Here is a 19,098-nt window from a genome sequence, read left to right as displayed (position 1 = left end):
CCAGGTGCACAGTGGCACCACACAAGCAGGCAGAAGCACCAACACAGCAAGTGCACTAGCAAAAATAAGCGTGCAAGGGTTCTCTGGCGAGGGCATGGCTCGCTCTGGCGCGCTTATCTCCCCCAGACGCGCAGTGGCACCACACAAGCAGGCAGAAGCACCAACACAGCGAGTGCACTAGCAAAAATAAGCGTGCAAGGGTTCTCTGGCGAGGGCATGGCTCGCTCTGGCGCGCTCATCTCCCCCAGGTGCACAGTGGCACCACACAAGCAGGCAGAAGCACCAACACAGCGAGTGCACTAGCAAAAATAAGCGTGCAAGGGTTCTCTGGCGAGGGCATGGCTCGCTCTGGCTCTCGTTGTACTTTGCATGAAAACCCGCGCGCCATGCTAGTTTATACATGTGGGAGTTGATGCGTTTAGGGAGTCGTTTTGCAATTCCTGCATTGGTGCAAAGCCCGTGGTACTTTCTACCCGCAGACTAAGCTTTGAAAATTGCCCAGAATAACTAACTCCCTGCACACATTTACCCGGGAGCTGCTCCCAAGTTACACACCTGCTTCAAATTATTCAAAAGTACGCGTGGAACTGCCCAGTCCTCCCCAGGTAAAGGCACGTTGTGTGTTATTTGTACATTTTGTTGGTTACTTATGCTGTACACTGCTCTGAGCTTTAGGGAGAGGCCGACCACAGCAAGAGAGAAAGACCTAAGCTCTCCTGTGCAAGCTGGGATTTAGCAACTTCCCACAAAAATGCCAGCAGCGTTGGCCCAGGTCCTGCTGAACTCCCGAGAGAAGCGCCAAAGCCCCGCAATGCCCATCCCCAGAAGTGGCAGCCTCCGCCTGCACCGGGGGGACGACGACACCGGAACATCCCGAGAGATTTTGCTCTCAGGCTTGTGTGAGGGGAAGGGGAGGGTGGGATATGGGGCTCCTTCCCCATGTGCAATTATTTGTACTTCTCTGAATTTCACCGAATCAAGACTGCAGAAGCCAGGTCACCTGACCCCTATTAATAAAACAGGCTTTCAGCCGCATGGATATACAAATAAAGGATAAATACAATACTCTGGCAGGAGCAGGGTTACCTGCCCTGCACCGCGGAAAGCATCGCTCGTTCTTCCCAGATTCAGCCCCAGCTGCTCATCTGCTTTCTCAGGGGGTCTGGGCAAATGGTTTTTAAACAACGCTGACAAGCATTTTCAGGGCTAACGCCTGCGGAAGAATTATCCGGAGACGGTGTTCTGGACGAGCTCACCTGCCCCGTCACCTCTGGATACTTCTTTGCATTGGTTTCTAGTGGACGGTCACAGCCTGCAGAGGGCTAAAAGTCTGCTGTGCAGGAGTAGCTGACGACACTTACTCCGCCACTTCTGAAAGGGCTTCTCTGCTCCGCCCTCTCATTCGTTCATACGCCACACGAATTTAGGAGTACAGACTAACTAAGTCATTTACTCCCAAAAATTAACTACTGCCGAAATAAATTACAAAACAAAAAAAACCTCGAGTAGGAAGTTAAAAACTCTCAAATCAAGTAACGCCTAATTGACCCTACTGGTACCCGAACAGGCCTGACCCATCATCTCCTCCGCTGACTGCTGGGAACCAATAAAGCTAATCCCATCAGCTCTTGACCAGTCACTCTCTCGTGCTGCCGAACCCACAATTTTCGGGCGTTCTGTCCTCCTCCCTCCTATTTTTGTAGCGAGACCATCTCTTAATCTCATCTGCTACTTGTACTTCTGACCCCAAGCCTGGAACTGTACTGCCAAATAGCTCAGAATCAGGGATGGAAGGGACCTCGAAGGCATCAAGGTGAAGTGCTGAATTAGGGCAGGGCTCTAAAATATCCACAACGAGTACTCAGCAGAGGTTCTGCGTATATACAACAACGAGTACTCAGCAGAGTTTCTGCGTATATGTTATGAGTATATACAACAACGAGTACTCAGCAGAGGGTCTGCGTATATGTTATGAGTATATACAACAACGAGTACTCAGCAGAGGTTCGGCGTATATGTTATGAGTATATACAACAACGAGTACTCAGCAGAGGTTCGGCGTATATGTTATGAGTATATATACAACAACGAGTACTCAGCAGAGGTTCGGCGTATATGTTATGAGTATATATACAACAACGAGTACTCAGCAGAGGTTCGGCGTATATGTTATGAGTATATATACAACAACGAGTACTCAGCAGAGGTTCGGCGTATATGTTATGAGTATATATACAACAACGAGTACTCAGCAGAGGTTCGGCGTATATGTTATGAGTATATATACAACAACGAGTACTCAGCAGAGGGTCGGCGTATATGTTATGAGTATATATACAACAACGAGTACTCAGCAGAGGTTCGGCGTATATGTTATGAGTATATACAACAACGAGTACTCAGCAGAGGTTCGGCGTATATGTTATGAGTATATACAACAACGAGTACTCAGCAGAGGTTCGGCGTATATGTTATGAGTATATACAACAACGAGTACTCAGCAGAGGGTCTGCGTATATGTTATGAGTATATACAACAACGAGTACTCAGCAGAGGTTCGGCGTATATGTTATGAGTATATACAACAACGAGTACTCAGCAGAGGTTCGGCGTATATGTTATGAGTATATACAACAACGAGTACTCAGCAGAGGGTCTGCGTATATGTTATGAGTATATACAACAACGAGTACTCAGCAGAGGGTCTGCGTATATGTTATGAGTATATACAACAACGAGTACTCAGCAGAGGGTCTGCGTATATGTTATGAGTATATACAACAACGAGTACTCAGCAGAGGTTCGGCGTATATGTTATGAGTATATACAACAACGAGTACTCAGCAGAGGGTCTGCGTATATACAACAACGAGTACTCAGCAGAGGGTCTGCGTATATACAACAACGAGTACTCAGCAGAGGGTCTGCGTATATGTTATGAGTATATACAACAACGAGTACTCAGCAGAGGGTCTGCGTATATGTTATGAGTATATACAACAACGAGTACTCAGCAGAGGGTCTGCGTATATGTTATGAGTATATACAACAACGAGTACTCAGCAGAGGGTCTGCGTATATGTTATGAGTATATACAACAACGAGTACTCAGCAGAGGGTCTGCGTATATATTATGCTGTAAGAACAAGGAGAGCTCGCATGGCAAATGCAACTGAAAATTATCCCCAGAAGGACATTCCTAACTTAGGACTTTTGGTTGCCTCATTAGTCACAGTAAAAAGTTGCTATCCAAGTTTTTCCTAATTCTTACCGTGAGCCCGACGTCCTTGCCTCTGAGGCGAAACGAGATGAGGTGCAGAGGGGGGTGCACTTCTACCTTGCACAAAACAGATGGTTTCGACCCATCCCATCTCCTGCCACGTTCACTCCTTTTGGTGCGAATCCTAAATCCTCTCCCCAGAACATGAAGGAGTGGTTGTAGATCCAAACTAATTTCTGTTGGTCTGCACCAACCTGACTACCCCCCATGGCTTGTGGGGTCACCAGGTCAGGATTCTGCTACCCGTTTCACGTTTCTTGCAGCTGAAGGTCCCCTGTTTCACTTGTGCCTTCTTGAAATGGCGTTCGCTTCATCAATCACCATGAGAAATATTATTTCCCCGATTTGTTTCCGAGTCTAGAACCTCTCATCAGGACCCCTTGTTCAAGGTTTACATAGTAACATAGAAATGACGGCAGAAAAGGCCCAGATGGCCCATCCAGTCTGCCCAGCAAGCTTCTTATGGTAATATCTACCAATCCTGCAGGCTACCCCCAAGCCTTCCGCTAAGCGTAGCGACTGCCGCTCCGTGCAGGCTATCCCCATGCCTTCCGCTCAGGGTAGTGACTGCCGCTCCGTGCAGGATACCCCCATGTTTCTGTTAAGGGTAGTAACTGCCGCTCCATGCAGGTTACCCCCATATTTCTGTTAAGGGTAGTAACTGCCGCTCCGTGCAGGTTACCCCCATGTTTCTGTTAAGGGCAGTAACTGCCGCTCCGTGCAGGTTACCCCCATGTTTCTGTTAAGGGCAGTAACTGCCGCTCCATGCAGGTTACCCCCATGTTTCTGTTAAGGGCAGTAACTGCCGCTCCGTGCAGGATACCCCCATGTTTCTGTTAAGGGCAGTAACTGCCGCTCCGTGCAGGATACCCCCATGTTTCTGTTAAGGGCAGTAACTGCCGCTCCGTGCAGGTTACCCCCATGTTTCTGTTCAGGGCAGTAACTGCCGCTCCGTGCAGATTACCCCCATGTTTCTGTTCAGGGTAGTAACTGCCGCTCCGTGCAGGTTACCCCCATGTTTCTGTTCAGGGTAGTAACTGCCGCTCCGTGCAGGTTACCCCCATGTTTCTGTTAAGGGTAGTAACTGCTGCTCCGTGCAGGTTACCCCCATGTTTCTGTTAAGGGTAGTAACTGCCGCTCCGTGCAGGTTACCCCCATGTTTCTGTTAAGGGTAGTAACTGCCGCTCCGTGCAGGTTACCCCCATGTTTCTGTTAAGGGTAGTAACTGCCGCTCCGTGCAGGTTACCCCCCATGTTTCTGTTAAGGGTAGTAACTGCCGCTCCGTGCAGGTTACCCCCATGTTTCTGTTAAGGGTAGTAACTGCCACTCCATGCAGGTTACCCCCATGTTTCTGTTAAGGGTAGTAACTGCCGCTCCCTGCAGGATACCCCATGTCTTCCTTTAAGGGTAGTAACTGCCACTCCATGCAGGTTACCCCCATGCCTTCCGCTATGGGTAGCGACTGCCGCTCCGTGCAGGTTACCCCCATGCACCCTCTATCCTTTAGGGATCTGCTGTGTTTATCCCATGCCCCTTTGAATTTGCTGACTGTTTTCTTCTTCTTCACCACTTCCTCTGGAAGGGCATCCAGCACCCTCTCCTTGGGCCTTTAGTCTAAGCTCATCGGACTTTTGGTGCAGACTTTTTAGTGGCCTCTCTCTAGGCTACCTAAGATAGGAAATAAAAGGTCACCACCATCCCTCCTGCCACGGTACTCAGAAAAAGCACTTAAGAGGGTCCCGGTTTCCTGGACTGGGTGAAAGAGCCCAAGGGCCAGACTATAAAGTCAACACATCTCCAAGTCCTGGTCTCGTGTTGGGCAGGGCAAATACAAGAAAAGGTTGTGTTGGCCGTTTCGCCATTGGTTCAGAGCAGCGCTGACCCACGATGATCCAGAGATATCAGGCACCGAGTGCCGACGCTGTCCTGTCTAGGACCGTCATGATTCTTGATAAATGTTTCTAAAATTCATGGCATTACCGGGGATTGCTCCCTTGGATTTGAGATACTGAGTGAAGGGGCAGGTTCCTCTTAAAATGGTAATCACAATCCATAATTCAGCTGGGGATTAGCACTCCAAGACGAGTAGCAGGCTCCCAGATACTCATCAGCTTGGCTTCCCTGCATGTTTTACATCGGTGGCGGGCAATCAACGCATGCCCTCACGGTGCTTCTTCTGTCTCACGTGCCACTTACCCGAGCGAGCGCTACATTTTGAGAGAGAGTGGGAAGCAGGCCTGTGTCAGCTGGAACCTGCTTTCCTAGCGCGTAGCCAGATGGACTCGGGACCAGAGGGTTAGGTAACGGAGAGATACTAAGATACTTGCAAGTCACGCTCATTACGCAAAGGGAAGCCCTCACAAGGATAGAAAAGGCTGAAAGAGATGATATTCGTGGAATCGTTCTTCCATGTCCACCCTCCGGTCATTTTAATATTGTACTCGAGGTGGGAGTTCAGAGGTAATTGTAAAGCTGATTTTGGATCAGGAAGGGTAATTGTGTAACAGCCCGCAAAGGACTGAAGTCCACCTACAGAAGAAGCGCGGCACACGTGCACATTTGCTCCTGCTTGGTAATAGGCATAAAAGCGTACGACTACATTTACAGGGGTACTTTAAAAAAAATATGCCCGCAAAAGGTCTCCGTGCTGCAGCTCCACCCCTGGGAATGCTTCTTTCAAGTACATGCAAAATTGGTCCTGCCTGTACTTTCACGGTGCACAACCCCCGGGTGATTTTCAAAATGCGTTTTACACATGAAACTACTTTTCAAAATTACCCCCTTATACGTCATAAAATTGAGCGGAGAATGTCAGCGTCATCTTGCTGCACCCAACTCACCAGGACGCTCGGCGCATAAACCCGACTCTGGCAAAGCATCTCTCACCCCAGCTCGGAGACCCAGAACGTGGCCAGAAAGAGCGCGACTGGAAGGGGAGCTTCAAGCACACGTAGCGGGACAGGTCCCTGTATTCAGGAAGTTCAGGCTTCACGTCAAACACGCCCTGCCCCTGCTAGAATTCACCCGGGCAAGTTTACCTTGCTGCTGTGTCCGGTGGACATCAATTCACTTCCTGTCACGAGCTGTGAGATATTACTGTGGCTGGCGACCGGAAAAACGTCTTAAATTCTTGCAGTCTGGCACACGCTGGCCGTACCAGATTAGTGAGATAAAGCCTATGCAGGGTGGGCATCCTTCCTCGACCTTACTGGGCACAGTGACACAGCCTTTCAAACCATTGTCCCTGGCTTCCTGTCTGAACGCTGGACGGGATTCTCTTCTCCTTGAAACAATGCTGAATGGACTGGCTTGTTTGCTCTTTTAAAACAGGAGAGGTGACCTGCTGCATTCCTTGCTAAACAGAGAAAGTTAAGAAGGAAATAAACAGGATGGAATCGGGCCAGAGGGAGGCTACTAAAATGGTCCGTGGTCTTCGAGCTAAAGCATAGGGGGATAGAATTAAAGATCTAAACATACAGACCCTGGAGGAAAGGCGGGATAGGGGAGATAGGATAGAGACATTCAAATATCTCAGAGGTTTCCCTGCACAGGAGCTGAGCCTCTTTCAATGGAAAGGAGGCTGTAGAACAAGGGTCATGAGATGAAGGTGAAAGGGGGTAGACTCAGGAGTAATCTTAGGAAATATTTCTTTACAGAGAGGGCGGTGGATGCATGGAACGGCCTCGTAGTGGAGACGACGACGGTATCTGAATTCAGGACAGCTTGGGACAAGCCCAGCGGATCTCGGAGGGAGTGATAGGGATTCTAGGGCTGAGCAGGTGTGTGGATGGGCCCTAGGCGGGCCATATGGGTTTTTTTTCTATGCATACTTTATTTTTAATATTTTACAAGAACAGGATCTGTCACTGATACCTTTATTTTTAGGTAGCTTTCAGAAGAATAAAAGGTTTATGAGATCTCCACATCTGTGTGTCTCTCTAATTCCTGTCCTAGCCACACAGGATTTGCAGGACACGTTAGTGGGTCTCGGGGGATTCTGATAGGATTTTTCTTTTTGATCCACATACAGGTGGATCCTCTTGTTATCTGTAAGCATAAACGTGATAATGCATTTGAAAGGAATAATAGTGACCCAACACGCTGCAAGGTTTACCTTTATAGTGGACTAAGTGAACAGAAAAATGCATCAGTCCAGTACACAAGGTTTCTCCTACAACTGGCTTATAATCTTATTTCTACACCGTTAAATACTTTAGGGGCAATTCTGAAATGGTCCACACTGGGGAGAAGACTTTGCACCAGTTTTCAAAGTGAGAACACACATTCGCTTTCGCTCTGAAATTTCCACCCATAGGAAAACAAACAATGCACAAAAAAATGCAACCATGCACACTATTTCTTTCCTCTCCCAGGAAGAAGCCTTCCAAAAGCAGCTCAAAAGCAGACTGCGTGCCCTTTCAGTCACATGGAGGGAAGGCCACCTTCAGACAACATTTCTGCGCACAGATTATTTGTCCTTCTGAGTGGCTGTGGAATTTGTCCCTTAGAAACTGAAATGACCTGGAGCAGGTTGGACGTTTCTTTGCGCCTGGCTTGGGCCCCAGCTGGGAGCACAGCCTTACCGATTCGGGTCCTGGGTCCCGTGGTCTCCTGCACTCGGGTGGCGTCACTCAGCAGTGCCACGGTGCAATCCTGCTGACAAAGCTCTGCCACGAACCGGGCACCTTGTTTTGCGCTGTCACGGGCCTAAGTGATTACCGGCGTGCGGGCACTGATGAAGAGGCGACTCGGATAGCGGAGGCAAGCTGACAAATTCTTCCTGGTGCTGTGAAAAGCTCCAGGGTCTCAGGGGGCTGACTTTGCACGCACTCTCTTAACCAATCTGTGTGCTTAATGCTGCTGAAGTTCATCGTCAGCCGAGCTGGAAATGCCGGATGGCTGAGCAACCCTGCGCTGGCACTTTGAGTTTCATGCACAGCGTAGCTGTGAAGTCCAAATATGGCACAACACAATGCGGTCAGCAATCTCAGATAATGCTGTCCATTTCTATAATTTATTTAGTGCTCATTATCCTGCCTTTTCAATTAACAAGAATCACCCAAAGTTGCTTATAATGCAAGTCATAAAAATAAAAAAAACCAATTAAAAAAATATGATATAATATAAATCAAAACAATTCCATATACAACTGATAAAACAACAAAATAACACTCTACCATGCCGCCCAACTCAGACCCTCAGTTGGGCAGAGGTGGCCAACTCCGGTCCTCAAAAGCTACAAACCAAGCCTGGTTTTCGGGATATCCACGATGAATGCATGAGGCAGATTTGCAGGCACTGCCCCCATTGTAGCAAAATCGATGTCCGGCATATTCACTGTGGATAACCTAAAAGCCAGGCCCGTCTGTGGCTCTCCGGGAGCAGAGCTGGGGATAGATCAGCGGCAATGCAACAGATATAAGTGAATGTCGTGACTGAAAGCAACCCATCCCACTCTCCCAAACAGCTCGGCCAATTTCCAGAGAGAAACTTCTTCCTAAAAAACACAGGGAAGATTAACACGACCTACGCATAACCCCCAACCTACACAGATAGCCTATTAACAAAGGAGAGCCCGGACGTGAACAGGCTCATTACCTCCCAACCAAGGGAAGAGAATTTAACTTCTGTCTTTAGACGATATTTATCCAGGGGAAAAAAAAGTTACGCCCGTCCTGGATATCCAGCGAGATTTCGTCTCTTGCTGAATACCTTCCACTCTTTCAGGCGCTTCCCGGAGGATTACATTCAGGTACTGCGGGTATTTCCCTGTTCCCGGAGGGCACACAGTCTAAGTTTGTACCTGAGGCAATGGAGGGTAAAGTGCCTTGCCCAAGGTCACAAGGAGCAGCGGTGGGAGTGTTGCGTCCGGTCTTCAACGGCTTCGCCCCGCCTACCTCTCTCTACTCGCGGCTCCTCCCGCTCACCTTGGACTGACGGCCGCGGCGGCGTCTGCTTGCTCCGGTGCCAGACCTCTCGTCTAGTGAATCTCTGCTACTGCTAATGAGTACAAGCGCTACTGAGTCTCTCTGCTCTAAGGGATCAGGTACTCACTCCTCTGAGGCCCTGCCCTCTGCTCCGGTGCCAGACCTCTCGTCTAGTGAATCTCTGCTACTGCTAATGAGTACAACACTACCGAGTCTCTCTGCTCTAAGGGATCAGGTACTCGCTCCTCTGAGGCCCTGCCCTCTGCTCCGGTGCCAGACCTCTCGTCTAGTGAATCTCTGCTACTGCTAATGAGTACAACACTACCGAGTCTCTCTGCTCTAAGGGATCAGGTACTCGCTCCTCTGAGGGCCTGCCCTCTGCTCCGGTGCCAGGACCTCTCGTCTAGTGAATCTCTGCTACTGCTAATGAGTACAACACTACCGAGTCTCTCTGCTCTAAGGGATCAGGTACTCGCTCCTCTGAGGCCCTGCCCTCTGCTCCGGTGCCAGACCTCTCGTCTAGTGAATCTCTGCTACTGCTAGTGAGTACAACACTACCGAGTCTCTCTGCTCTAAGGGATCAGGTACTCGCTCCTCTGAGGGCCCTGCCCTCTGCTCCGGTGCCAGGCCTCTCGTCTAGTGAATCTCTGCTGCTGCTAATGAGTACAACACTACCGAGTCTCTCTGCTCTAAGGGATCAGGTACTCGCTCCTCTGAGGCCCTGCCCTCTGCTCCGGTGCCAGGCCTCTCGTCTAGTGAATCTCTGCTACTGCTAGTGAGTACAACACTACCGAGTCTCTCTGCTCTAAGGGATCAGGTACTCGCTCCTCTGAGGCCCTGCCCTCTGCTGCGGTGCCAGACCTCTCGTCTAGTGAATCTCTGCTACTGCTAATGAGTACAACACTACCGAGTCTCTCTGCTCTAAGGGATCAGGTACTCGCTCCTCTGAGGCCCTGCCCTCTGCTCCGGTGCCAGACCTCACGTCTAGTGAATCTCTGCTACTGCTAATGAGTACAACACTACCGAGTCTCTCTGCTCTAAGGGATCAGGTACTCGCTCCTCTGAGGCCCTGCCCTCTGCTCCGGTGCCAGACCTCTCGTCTAGTGAATCTCTGCTACTGCTAATGAGTACAACACTACCGAGTCTCTCTGCTCTAAGGGATCAGGTACTCGCTCCTCTGAGGCCCTGCCCTCTGCTCCGGTGCCAGACCTCACGTCTAGTGAATCTCTGCTACTGCTAATGAGTACAACACTACCGAGTCTCTCTGCTCTAAGGGATCAGGTACTCGCTCCTCTGAGGCCCTGCCCTCTGCTCCGGTGCCAGACCTCTCGTCTAGTGAATCTCTGCTACTGCTAATGAGTACAACACTACCGAGTCTCTCTGCTCTAAGGGATCAGGTACTCACTCCTCTGAGGCCCTGCCCTCTGCTCCGGTGCCAGACCTCTCGTCTAGTGAATCTCTGCTACTGCTAGTGAGTACAACACTACCGAGTCTCTCTGCTCTAAGGGATCAGGTACTCGCTCCTCGAGGGCCTGCCCTCTGCTCCGGTGCCAGGCCTCTCGTCTAGTGAATCTCTGCTACTGCTAGTGAGTACAACACTACCGAGTCTCTCTGCTCTAAGGGATCAGGTACTCGCTCCTCTGAGGCCCTGCCCTCTGCTCCGGTGCCAGACCTCTCGTCTAGTGAATCTCTGCTACTGCTAATGAGTACAACACTACCGAGTCTCTCTGCTCTAAGGGATCAGGTACTCGCTCCTCGAGGGCCTGCCCTCTGCTCCGGTGCCAGACCTCTCGTCTAGTGAATCTCTGCTACTGCTAGTGAGTACAACACTACCGAGTCTCTCTGCTCTAAGGGATCAGGTACTCGCTCCTCTGAGGCCCTGCCCTCTGCTCCGGTGCCAGACCTCTCGTCTAGTGAATCTCTGCTACTGCTAATGAGTACAACACTACCGAGTCTCTCTGCTCTAAGGGATCAGGTACTCACTCCTCTGAGGCCCTGCCCTCTGCTCCGGTGCCAGACCTCTCGTCTAGTGAATCTCTGCTACTGCTAATGAGTACAGCGCTACTGAGTCTCTCTGCTCTAAGGGATCAGGTACTCACTCCTCTGAGGCCCTGCCCTCTGCTCCGGTGCCAGACCTCTCGTCTAGTGAATCTCTGCTACTGCTAATGAGTACAACACTACCGAGTCTCTCTGCTCTAAGGGATCAGGTACTCACTCCTCTGAGGCCCTGCCCTCTGCTCCGGTGCCAGACCTCTCGTCTAGTGAATCTCTGCTACTGCTAGTGAGTACAACACTACCGAGTCTCTCTGCTCTAAGGGATCAGGTACTCGCTCCTCGAGGGCCTGCCCTCTGCTCCGGTGCCAGGCTTCTCGTCTAGTGAATCTCTGCTACTGCTAGTGAGTACAACACTACCGAGTCTCTCTGCTCTAAGGGATCAGGTACTCGCTCCTCTGAGGCCCTGCCCTCTGCTCCGGTGCCAGACCTCTCGTCTAGTGAATCTCTGCTACTGCTAGTGAGTACAACACTACCGAGTCTCTCTGCTCTAAGGGATCAGGTACTCGCTCCTCTGAGGCCCTGCCCTCTGCTGCGGTGCCAGACCTCTCGTCTAGTGAATCTCTGCTACTGCTAATGAGTACAACGCTACCGAGTCTCTCTGCTCTAAGGGATCAGGTACTCGCTCCTCTGAGGCCCTGCCCTCTGCTCCGGTGCCAGACCTCTCGTCTAGTGAATCTCTGCTACTGCTAATGAGTACAACACTACCGAGTCTCTCTGCTCTAAGGGATCAGGTACTCGCTCCTCTGAGGCCCTGCCCTCTGCTCCGGTGCCAGACCTCTCGTCTAGTGAATCTCTGCTACTGCTAATGAGTACAACGCTACCAAGTCTCCCTGCTCTAAGGGATCAGGTACTCGCTCCTCGAGGGCCTGCCCTCTGCTCCGGTGCCAGACCTCTCGTCTAGTGAATCTCTGCTACTGCTAATGAGTACAACACTACCGAGTCTCTCTGCTCTAAGGGATCAGGTACTCGCTCCTCTGAGGCCCTGCCCTCTGCTCCGGTGCCAGACCTCTCGTCTAGTGAATCTCTGCTACTGCTAATGAGTACAGCGCTACTGAGTCTCTCTGCTCTAAGGGATCAGGTACTCGCTCCTCAAGGGCCTGCTCTCCCTGTCTTGGGGCTCTGAATGCTAATTCTATTGTGTGCTCAGAACTCTCAGTCTCTTTCCAGTACAGCACTGCCTACAGAGGATCCGCTGTTCCAGCGTGTTCTGTGAGAGACGCGCCCAGCCGGGCTCTACTACTACTACTACTACTACTCACTACTGCCACCTCTGGTGGTTCCATAAACTGTTTAATACAAGATTCAATCTGTGTTTGTCTGTCCGGAGTTTAGCCTGACACTGTGGTCCCTCAAGGGACTGCCCCCCGTGGGCGTGGTCAGCTGCTACAGTGTCCAAGGATCCACCCAAACACCAATAACCATAACAGGGGGTTGAATCCTGAGCTTTCCTGGTTCACAGTCCGCTCCTCTATCCACCAGGCTACTCTATAATATAAGGTCATGCGCATACCCAAAAAAAACGTTAGGACTTATTTTTCTCATCAAATTCGTGCGTGTGATTTTTGCTGGAGAACTCTCAAGAAGCTTTTTCTGTGTCTCCATCTGCTGGCAGGGAGAATGAACCCAGGAGTCTGGACGGATCCGGGCAGAACATGCTTTATCTACTTGCTTATTTAAGAATGAACAGATCGTGCAGTCGGGACATCCCAGCTGTACTCTCGTGGGCTTACAGTCTGCATTACATGCACAGTTGATTTATCGTCACTTAAAAGACAATAAGGATTTTTCTGGATAAAGCACACCCAGTGATGAAATGATAACTCCCTGACTGCTGTTAGGGCTCAGCTCTGTTTTAATTAATCCTGACTAAAGTTATTTCCAGCAAGCGGGTTCTTGATGAGAAAGTCGCTCTCTTCCCAGCAAACACAAGAGCAATGCAGGAAGGCTCTTTAGATAAAGCCCATTCTTGGTGGTTGAGACTGCCTGGACATCAAGGCGGTTCAGCCAGAGACGGCGTCTTGTGGTCCTCAGGGCTTAGCCTGGGATTCTGAAGACCACCAAACGCCGTCTCCAGGAACCCGGCTAATTACTGCAAGCTCCTTTCCTTTAAGCACATGGCCTTGGAGAAGAGGACGGTTTCCACCCAGGATTCTTACCTTACTCTGCTTTCTGTCCAGGTAGAACTGATGTTGGCTAATGGCCATAGCCCAGATGGACTTGATTAGTGCTGGACAGGCGTACCATGTGTGCACAGCAATGGCACTGTGGCCAAACGTCCTCCTGGTCACAGACGCCCTGCAAGCAGAAAGAATGAGCCGTGATTTCCTAGGACTGTACACAGGAGGAGGAAACGGGGCCTGCAATGCCGAGAAAGGAACACCTGGTTCTTCCTGCAGATCGCGGCATCGGGAAAGGGAAGCTAAAACCGATTCACTCTCAGTCACTGCCCACTCCTCTCCTATCTGCTCTTTGGGAACCCTTAGAGAGGGAGTTTCAGGTCCACGGCCTTCCCATGGCAGTGAGCTAACTTAAGATGCATTCCCCTTCTCGCGTGCTCAGATCATCACTTCTACGTTCACTAGGTGAAGAGGAACTAGAAAAAAAGCTTCTTGTGCTGTAGCACCAGAATAAACATGGGCACTATACAATTAGCGATGGTTTAGGAAAGCCATCAAGACCTGGATCTTTCAGCGGGTCTTAAGTTCTAGGAATGCACAAACTTATCCGGGCATTGATTGGGAGAACAGATTGGAACAGAGGTACAGTTAATCTAGGGAATGCTGCTCATTCTCTCTTTTATTTGTGATTTTTATACAATATTACAATGATGGATTGATGTAACTGCATTGTGTTTATTTGTGCTTTTATGTAAGTTGATTTAATTGTGCATGATTACCTTGTTTTAATATACTTCTTGAAAAACGCATCTTTTTCAAGAAGCATATGGTATTAATTTTTGTAATGTTTATGCAAGATATGGGTGTTATTTGTCACATATTTGTTGATAATTATGTATTATGAATGTACTTATTAGTCCTTGGGGAATTCTGCGCTACTGTGGAGCGCAGAATTTGCACAGAATTCCCCCCTTGCGCAGAACTGCCAAATTCTGCGCAGAAATAGCAAAGACCCCGGCATGCCGTGAACGGAGATATTCCTGCGTGTGCTGCGGGACGTGCTCCTTTCACGGCGAAGATGGAAGGCCCCCATGTGCCGCAAACGGCGCACCCGGGTCTTCCTCTTCGCTGCGAACGGAGCATGTCCGCGCCACAAGCGGGACGCGCTCCATTCATGGCATGCAGGTGAGGGAATGTGTGTGCGAGAGGGAAGGGTGAGAGGGGGGGATGCAAATGAGACAGAATGTGTATGTGAGCGAGGGGAGGGTGAGAGAACAGGAGGGTGTGAGAGAGAGCATGGGAGGTAAGAGAGCGGGGGGGGGGGGATGCTTGAGTGTGGGTTTCAGAGAGAGGGAAGCCTATATGAGGAGATTGTGAAGGAGTGTGTGTGTGAGGGTGCTAGCCTGTGTGAAGGGTTGTGCGTGCACGTGAGAGAGCCTGTATGAGCGGATGTGTGTGCGCGAGAGCGAAGGAGCCTGTATGAGGGGATGTGTATGTGTATTAGAAAGTGGGAGCATGTGTGTGAGGAAGGGATAGAGGGAGGCTGTGTGAGGGGCAGTACTGAGAACGGGTCAAACTCTGGGACTGGAAGTGGTTGAGCCTAGAGGTGGAGGGGAGAGATACTGGCAGGTGGAGGAGTTGGGGCCTGAGAGGGCAAAGTGGCCAGGGGAGTAGGGAAAGCGAGTGGAAGGGGCACTCTTACAGTGAATTTCTAGGGAAATTCTGCATCTTTAAGTAATAATGTTTTTCTGTATTAATTTAAAATGTAATGACTTAAAGACTGTCATGTAAATTGTGTTATTTTGACCAATATAAAGTTTGCAGAATTCTAAGTTTTTGTGCGCAGAATTCCCCCAGGAGTAATCCGCCCTGGACACATTTTAAAATTCGGAAGTTGCAGAATATAAGTATTTTTAAATAACTAAAATAAATGTTGTGAATCGCCGTGTTATACCAAGAAAAGCACTTAATAAATGGAATAAAATACAACACATTTGATTTGATCTACTGATTTATAAAAAAACCCTTCCAGTTAAATACTGCTCAAGGTGGTGGACAACAGGCAATTAACCAATTACAAAACACAATGCACATCAAATAAAATCTAAAACTCTAATAATCCAAACAAAAACATGGCATAAAAAATGATCAGCAGCAAACAAAAAAAAGAGATACACAAAAGTCAACTAAGTGTATGGCAGATACTGCTTAGATTTGTCCTAAAATGACTTCTCAAAGACTTCTTTAGAAACACAGGAAGCTTTCATTACTGCTTGCATATTTGCTATTTAATGAAACATGTAGCAAGCAATCCCCTGATACGGTCTGTTTTGCCTAAAGGCTGCATCGGGAGGGAAAATTCAAAGTAAAACAATCAAAGAGAGCGTGGATAAAAATTAGAATCTCTTAATACATAAAATCTCAAAGACAGAACGTATGTAGCCACGTCCAGCAAAAATAATTCACAGTGTGCATAGCACACCATAAATAATAGAAACTAAACCAAGGAAAGTAATCTCCATACAAAATCATATGGACATGAAGATATAATGTGTGTAAAATCTGTAAAGCGATTATAAATGATATACCTTAGCTAACATGATTGGGAGCATTCAAGGCTTGAGATAGAAGCCTCAGCATTTTAAGTGCTACTGAAACATTTATTTATTTAACATTTTTCTATACCGACCTTCATGGTTAAATACCATATCAGGACGGTTTACATCGAACAGGGATAAAAATAATTAGGTAAAGGAAGAGACAAAGTTACATTAAACGAGGACCGTGAACTTGGAAGCTTAGGTAGCTGGAAGAAAAGAGATAAAGTTAAGTAAAGAAAAGAGAAATAACAAATTCCGGACTAGAGATAGTTCAGAATAGAATTAGTCCACATGTTAGAGTTGGTATCCATGCTGTCCAGGAATCAGATGAGGGGAGGTATAATTGTTCGTATAATTGTTCGTGAGTAGATAAAGTCTAATGTGTATCCCAGGGTTCTGGGAAGGCTAGGCGGAACAACCACGTTTTGAGTTTTTTTTTTTAAAAGTTAGCAGGCAAGGTTCCAACCTGAGTTCAGCAGGGAGGTTGTTCCAGATAGCTGGGGCTGCTGTTGAAAATGCTCGGTCCCTGGATGCAATGAGTCACGTGGCTTTGGTTGGAGGGGCTTGTAGTGTTCCTTTGGATATTTCTCTCATTGGCCTATTAGAAGTATGGAGTTTTAATGGAATTTCAAGGTCGAGATAAAGGAGATCGTAGATGGATTTATGTATTAATGATAAAGATTTGTGAAGGACTCTGTGGTTGATTGGTAACCAGTGTAGATTTCGGAGGATGGGTGTAATATGATCACTCCGCTTGGTGCTTGTTAGGATTCTGGCAGCAGCATTTTGTATCATCTGAAGTGGCTTAATGGTTGAGCTGGGTAGACCTGTGAGGAGAGCGCTGCAGTAGTCTATTTTGGCAAATATCAAGGATTGAAGAACTGTCCTAAAGTCGTGGAAATATAAGAGAGGTTTGAGTCTTTTTAATACCTGTAGTCTGAAGAAGCAGTCTTTGGTGATAGTGTTAATCATACTCTTTAGGTTAAGACGGTTATCGAGTATTACCCCCAGGTCTCTAACCTGAGTATGAGTGAGGGCATGGTTATGATGGGTCTGTGATTGGATGTTGTCTTGGTTGGCGGAAATGAGAAGGAGTTCAGTCTTGTTAGCATTGAGGACCAAATTTAAACTGTTGAGGAGACTAGTGATAGATTGTAGACAGTTGTTCCAGATCGAGAGTGATTTGGTAATGGATTCCGTTATGGGGATCAGGATCTGCACATCATCTGCGTAAATGTAGTGAATAAGGTTGAGACTTGTTAACAATTGGCACAAGGGGAGGAGGTAGATATTGAAAAGTGTGGGGGACAGGGAGGATCCTTGAGGTACTCCTAGTGATGAATTTGTTGGTGGTGATTCTTTATTATTTATTCTGACCTTGAAGCTTCTATCACTAAGGAAAGACTTGAACCAGTTGTAGACTTGTCCTGAGATGCCTATGTCTAATAGATGATTCAGGAGAATGGCGTGGTTGACAGTATCGAACGCCGCTGATATGTCTAAGAGGATTAGCAGAAAAGAGTGTCCTTTGTCAAGTCCCATAATAATATGGTCAGTTAGGGAGATGAGCAGGGTTTCTGTACTGCGTGATTTGCGGAAACCATACTGTGAAGGATATAGTATATTGTAATCTTCTAAATACTCTGAGAGCTGGGTGTTAACCACCTTTTCTGTGATTTTGGCTAAGAATGGAAGATTCGATATAGGGCGAAAATTAGCTAGTTCACTAGGGTCTAAGTTGTGTTTCTTAAGGAGGGGTTTGAGAGAGGCGTTTTTTAGGATGTTTGGGTACAAACCTTGGGTTAAGCAGCAGTTTATGATGTTGGCCAGAGGTCCAGAAATTGTGTTTGGTATGAGTAGGAGTAACTTGGTTGGTAGGTTGTCTGAGGGGTGGCTGGATGGTTTCTGCTTCTTGAGAATGGATTCAATCTCTTTAGATGAAGTTAATTCGAAGTTGTCTAATTTGGCTCCCTTAAGCATATGGGTATTGGTAAATGAAGCGAGGGTGTTGTTATTGGGTGGGAGGAGTGAGAGCGTGTTTGATATCTTCTGCTGAAAGAAAATGGCTAGCTCGTTTGCCTTGGATTGAGCTTGTTCGTCTGGGATCGGTGGTGGTAGTGACTTTGTGATTTGAGACACATATGAGAAGAGAGCCTTCGCGTCATATTGGAGATCATGGATTTTATAGGCGTAAAAAACTTTTTTTGATTTTAAAATTAAAGACCTGTAATGATGTAAGGTTCCTTTGTAAGAAGAAAGCGTGGAGGAGGAAGGGGCTTTACGCCATTTGTTTTCCTTGTGACGTAGTTCTTGTTTTATCTGTTTGAGTTCATTGGAGTACCAAGGTTGATTTCCTTTTTTTAAGGATTAATTCTTTTCGAGATAGATGGGCAGTGTTTATTTGCTACAGCTTCTGTGATATTGTGCCAGGAGAGCACCGCTGTGTTGGGATTGGATAGATCTATATTTTTGAGATCGTTAGTGAGCTGTTCGTTGAGTGTGTCGGAAGCACATGATTTCCTGAAGTGAATGGAGGAGAGGTGTTGGGTGGTAGGTGTCTGTTTATTTGAGGTGAAGGTGGTTGTTATCAGATAGTGGTCTGACCAGGGGATGGGGGTACAAACCGGATCCTTGGTGATGGAGAAGTTAGAGTTGATAAAGATAAGGTCCAAGGTGTGTCCTGCTTTATGTGTGGGTCCGTTGACGATCTGGGTGAATCCCATAGCATTGAGGGCGGTGAGGAGGGCTTCACAGTTGGGTGCATGGTGAGTGGCTTCAAAGTGTATGTTAAAGTCTCCCAGGATTATGGTAGGAGAGTCAGTGTTGATATGTTTAACGATGGATTCAATAAGGGGGGAGGCGTCTGCTTCCAATACTCCTGGGGGGGCATAAACTAGTAAGACTTGCAGATGATTAGATTTGAATAAACCTAGTTCTAGTTTGGATTCTGTCTTGATTGTATGAGATGTTAGTCTGAGTTCTTTCTTGGTGGCTAGTAACAGGCCGCCCCCTCGTTTTTTGTGTCTGTGGATAGAGAAAAAGTCGTATTTGTGGGTAGGCAATTGATTGATTAACGCTATGTCCGAGTTTTTTAGCCAGGTTTCTGTGATGGCGCAGAT

At 48.0% G+C, this 19,098-nt stretch overlaps 1 protein-coding gene across 8 annotated transcripts in view; it reads right to left on the bottom strand.

The window, feature by feature from the left end:
• FRMD4A (FERM domain containing 4A) overlaps positions 1 to 19,098 on the bottom strand; it is a 461,080-nt gene that overhangs the window by 62,522 nt on the left and 379,460 nt on the right. For all 8 annotated transcript variants that reach the window (XM_029617199.1, XM_029617198.1, XM_029617203.1 and 5 more), the window contains one exon: positions 13,419 to 13,557. In XM_029617199.1, the coding sequence (XP_029473059.1) occupies positions 13,419 to 13,557 (139 nt within the window). The remainder of the gene's footprint in view (positions 1 to 13,418; positions 13,558 to 19,098) is intronic.

The sequence above is a fragment of the Rhinatrema bivittatum genome, chromosome 9 (genome assembly GCF_901001135.1).
Source record: "Rhinatrema bivittatum chromosome 9, aRhiBiv1.1, whole genome shotgun sequence".
NCBI lineage: Eukaryota > Metazoa > Chordata > Amphibia > Gymnophiona > Rhinatrematidae > Rhinatrema > Rhinatrema bivittatum.
The sequence above is the reverse complement of the archived record's forward strand: the minus strand, read 5'-3'. Positions and strand labels throughout refer to the sequence as shown.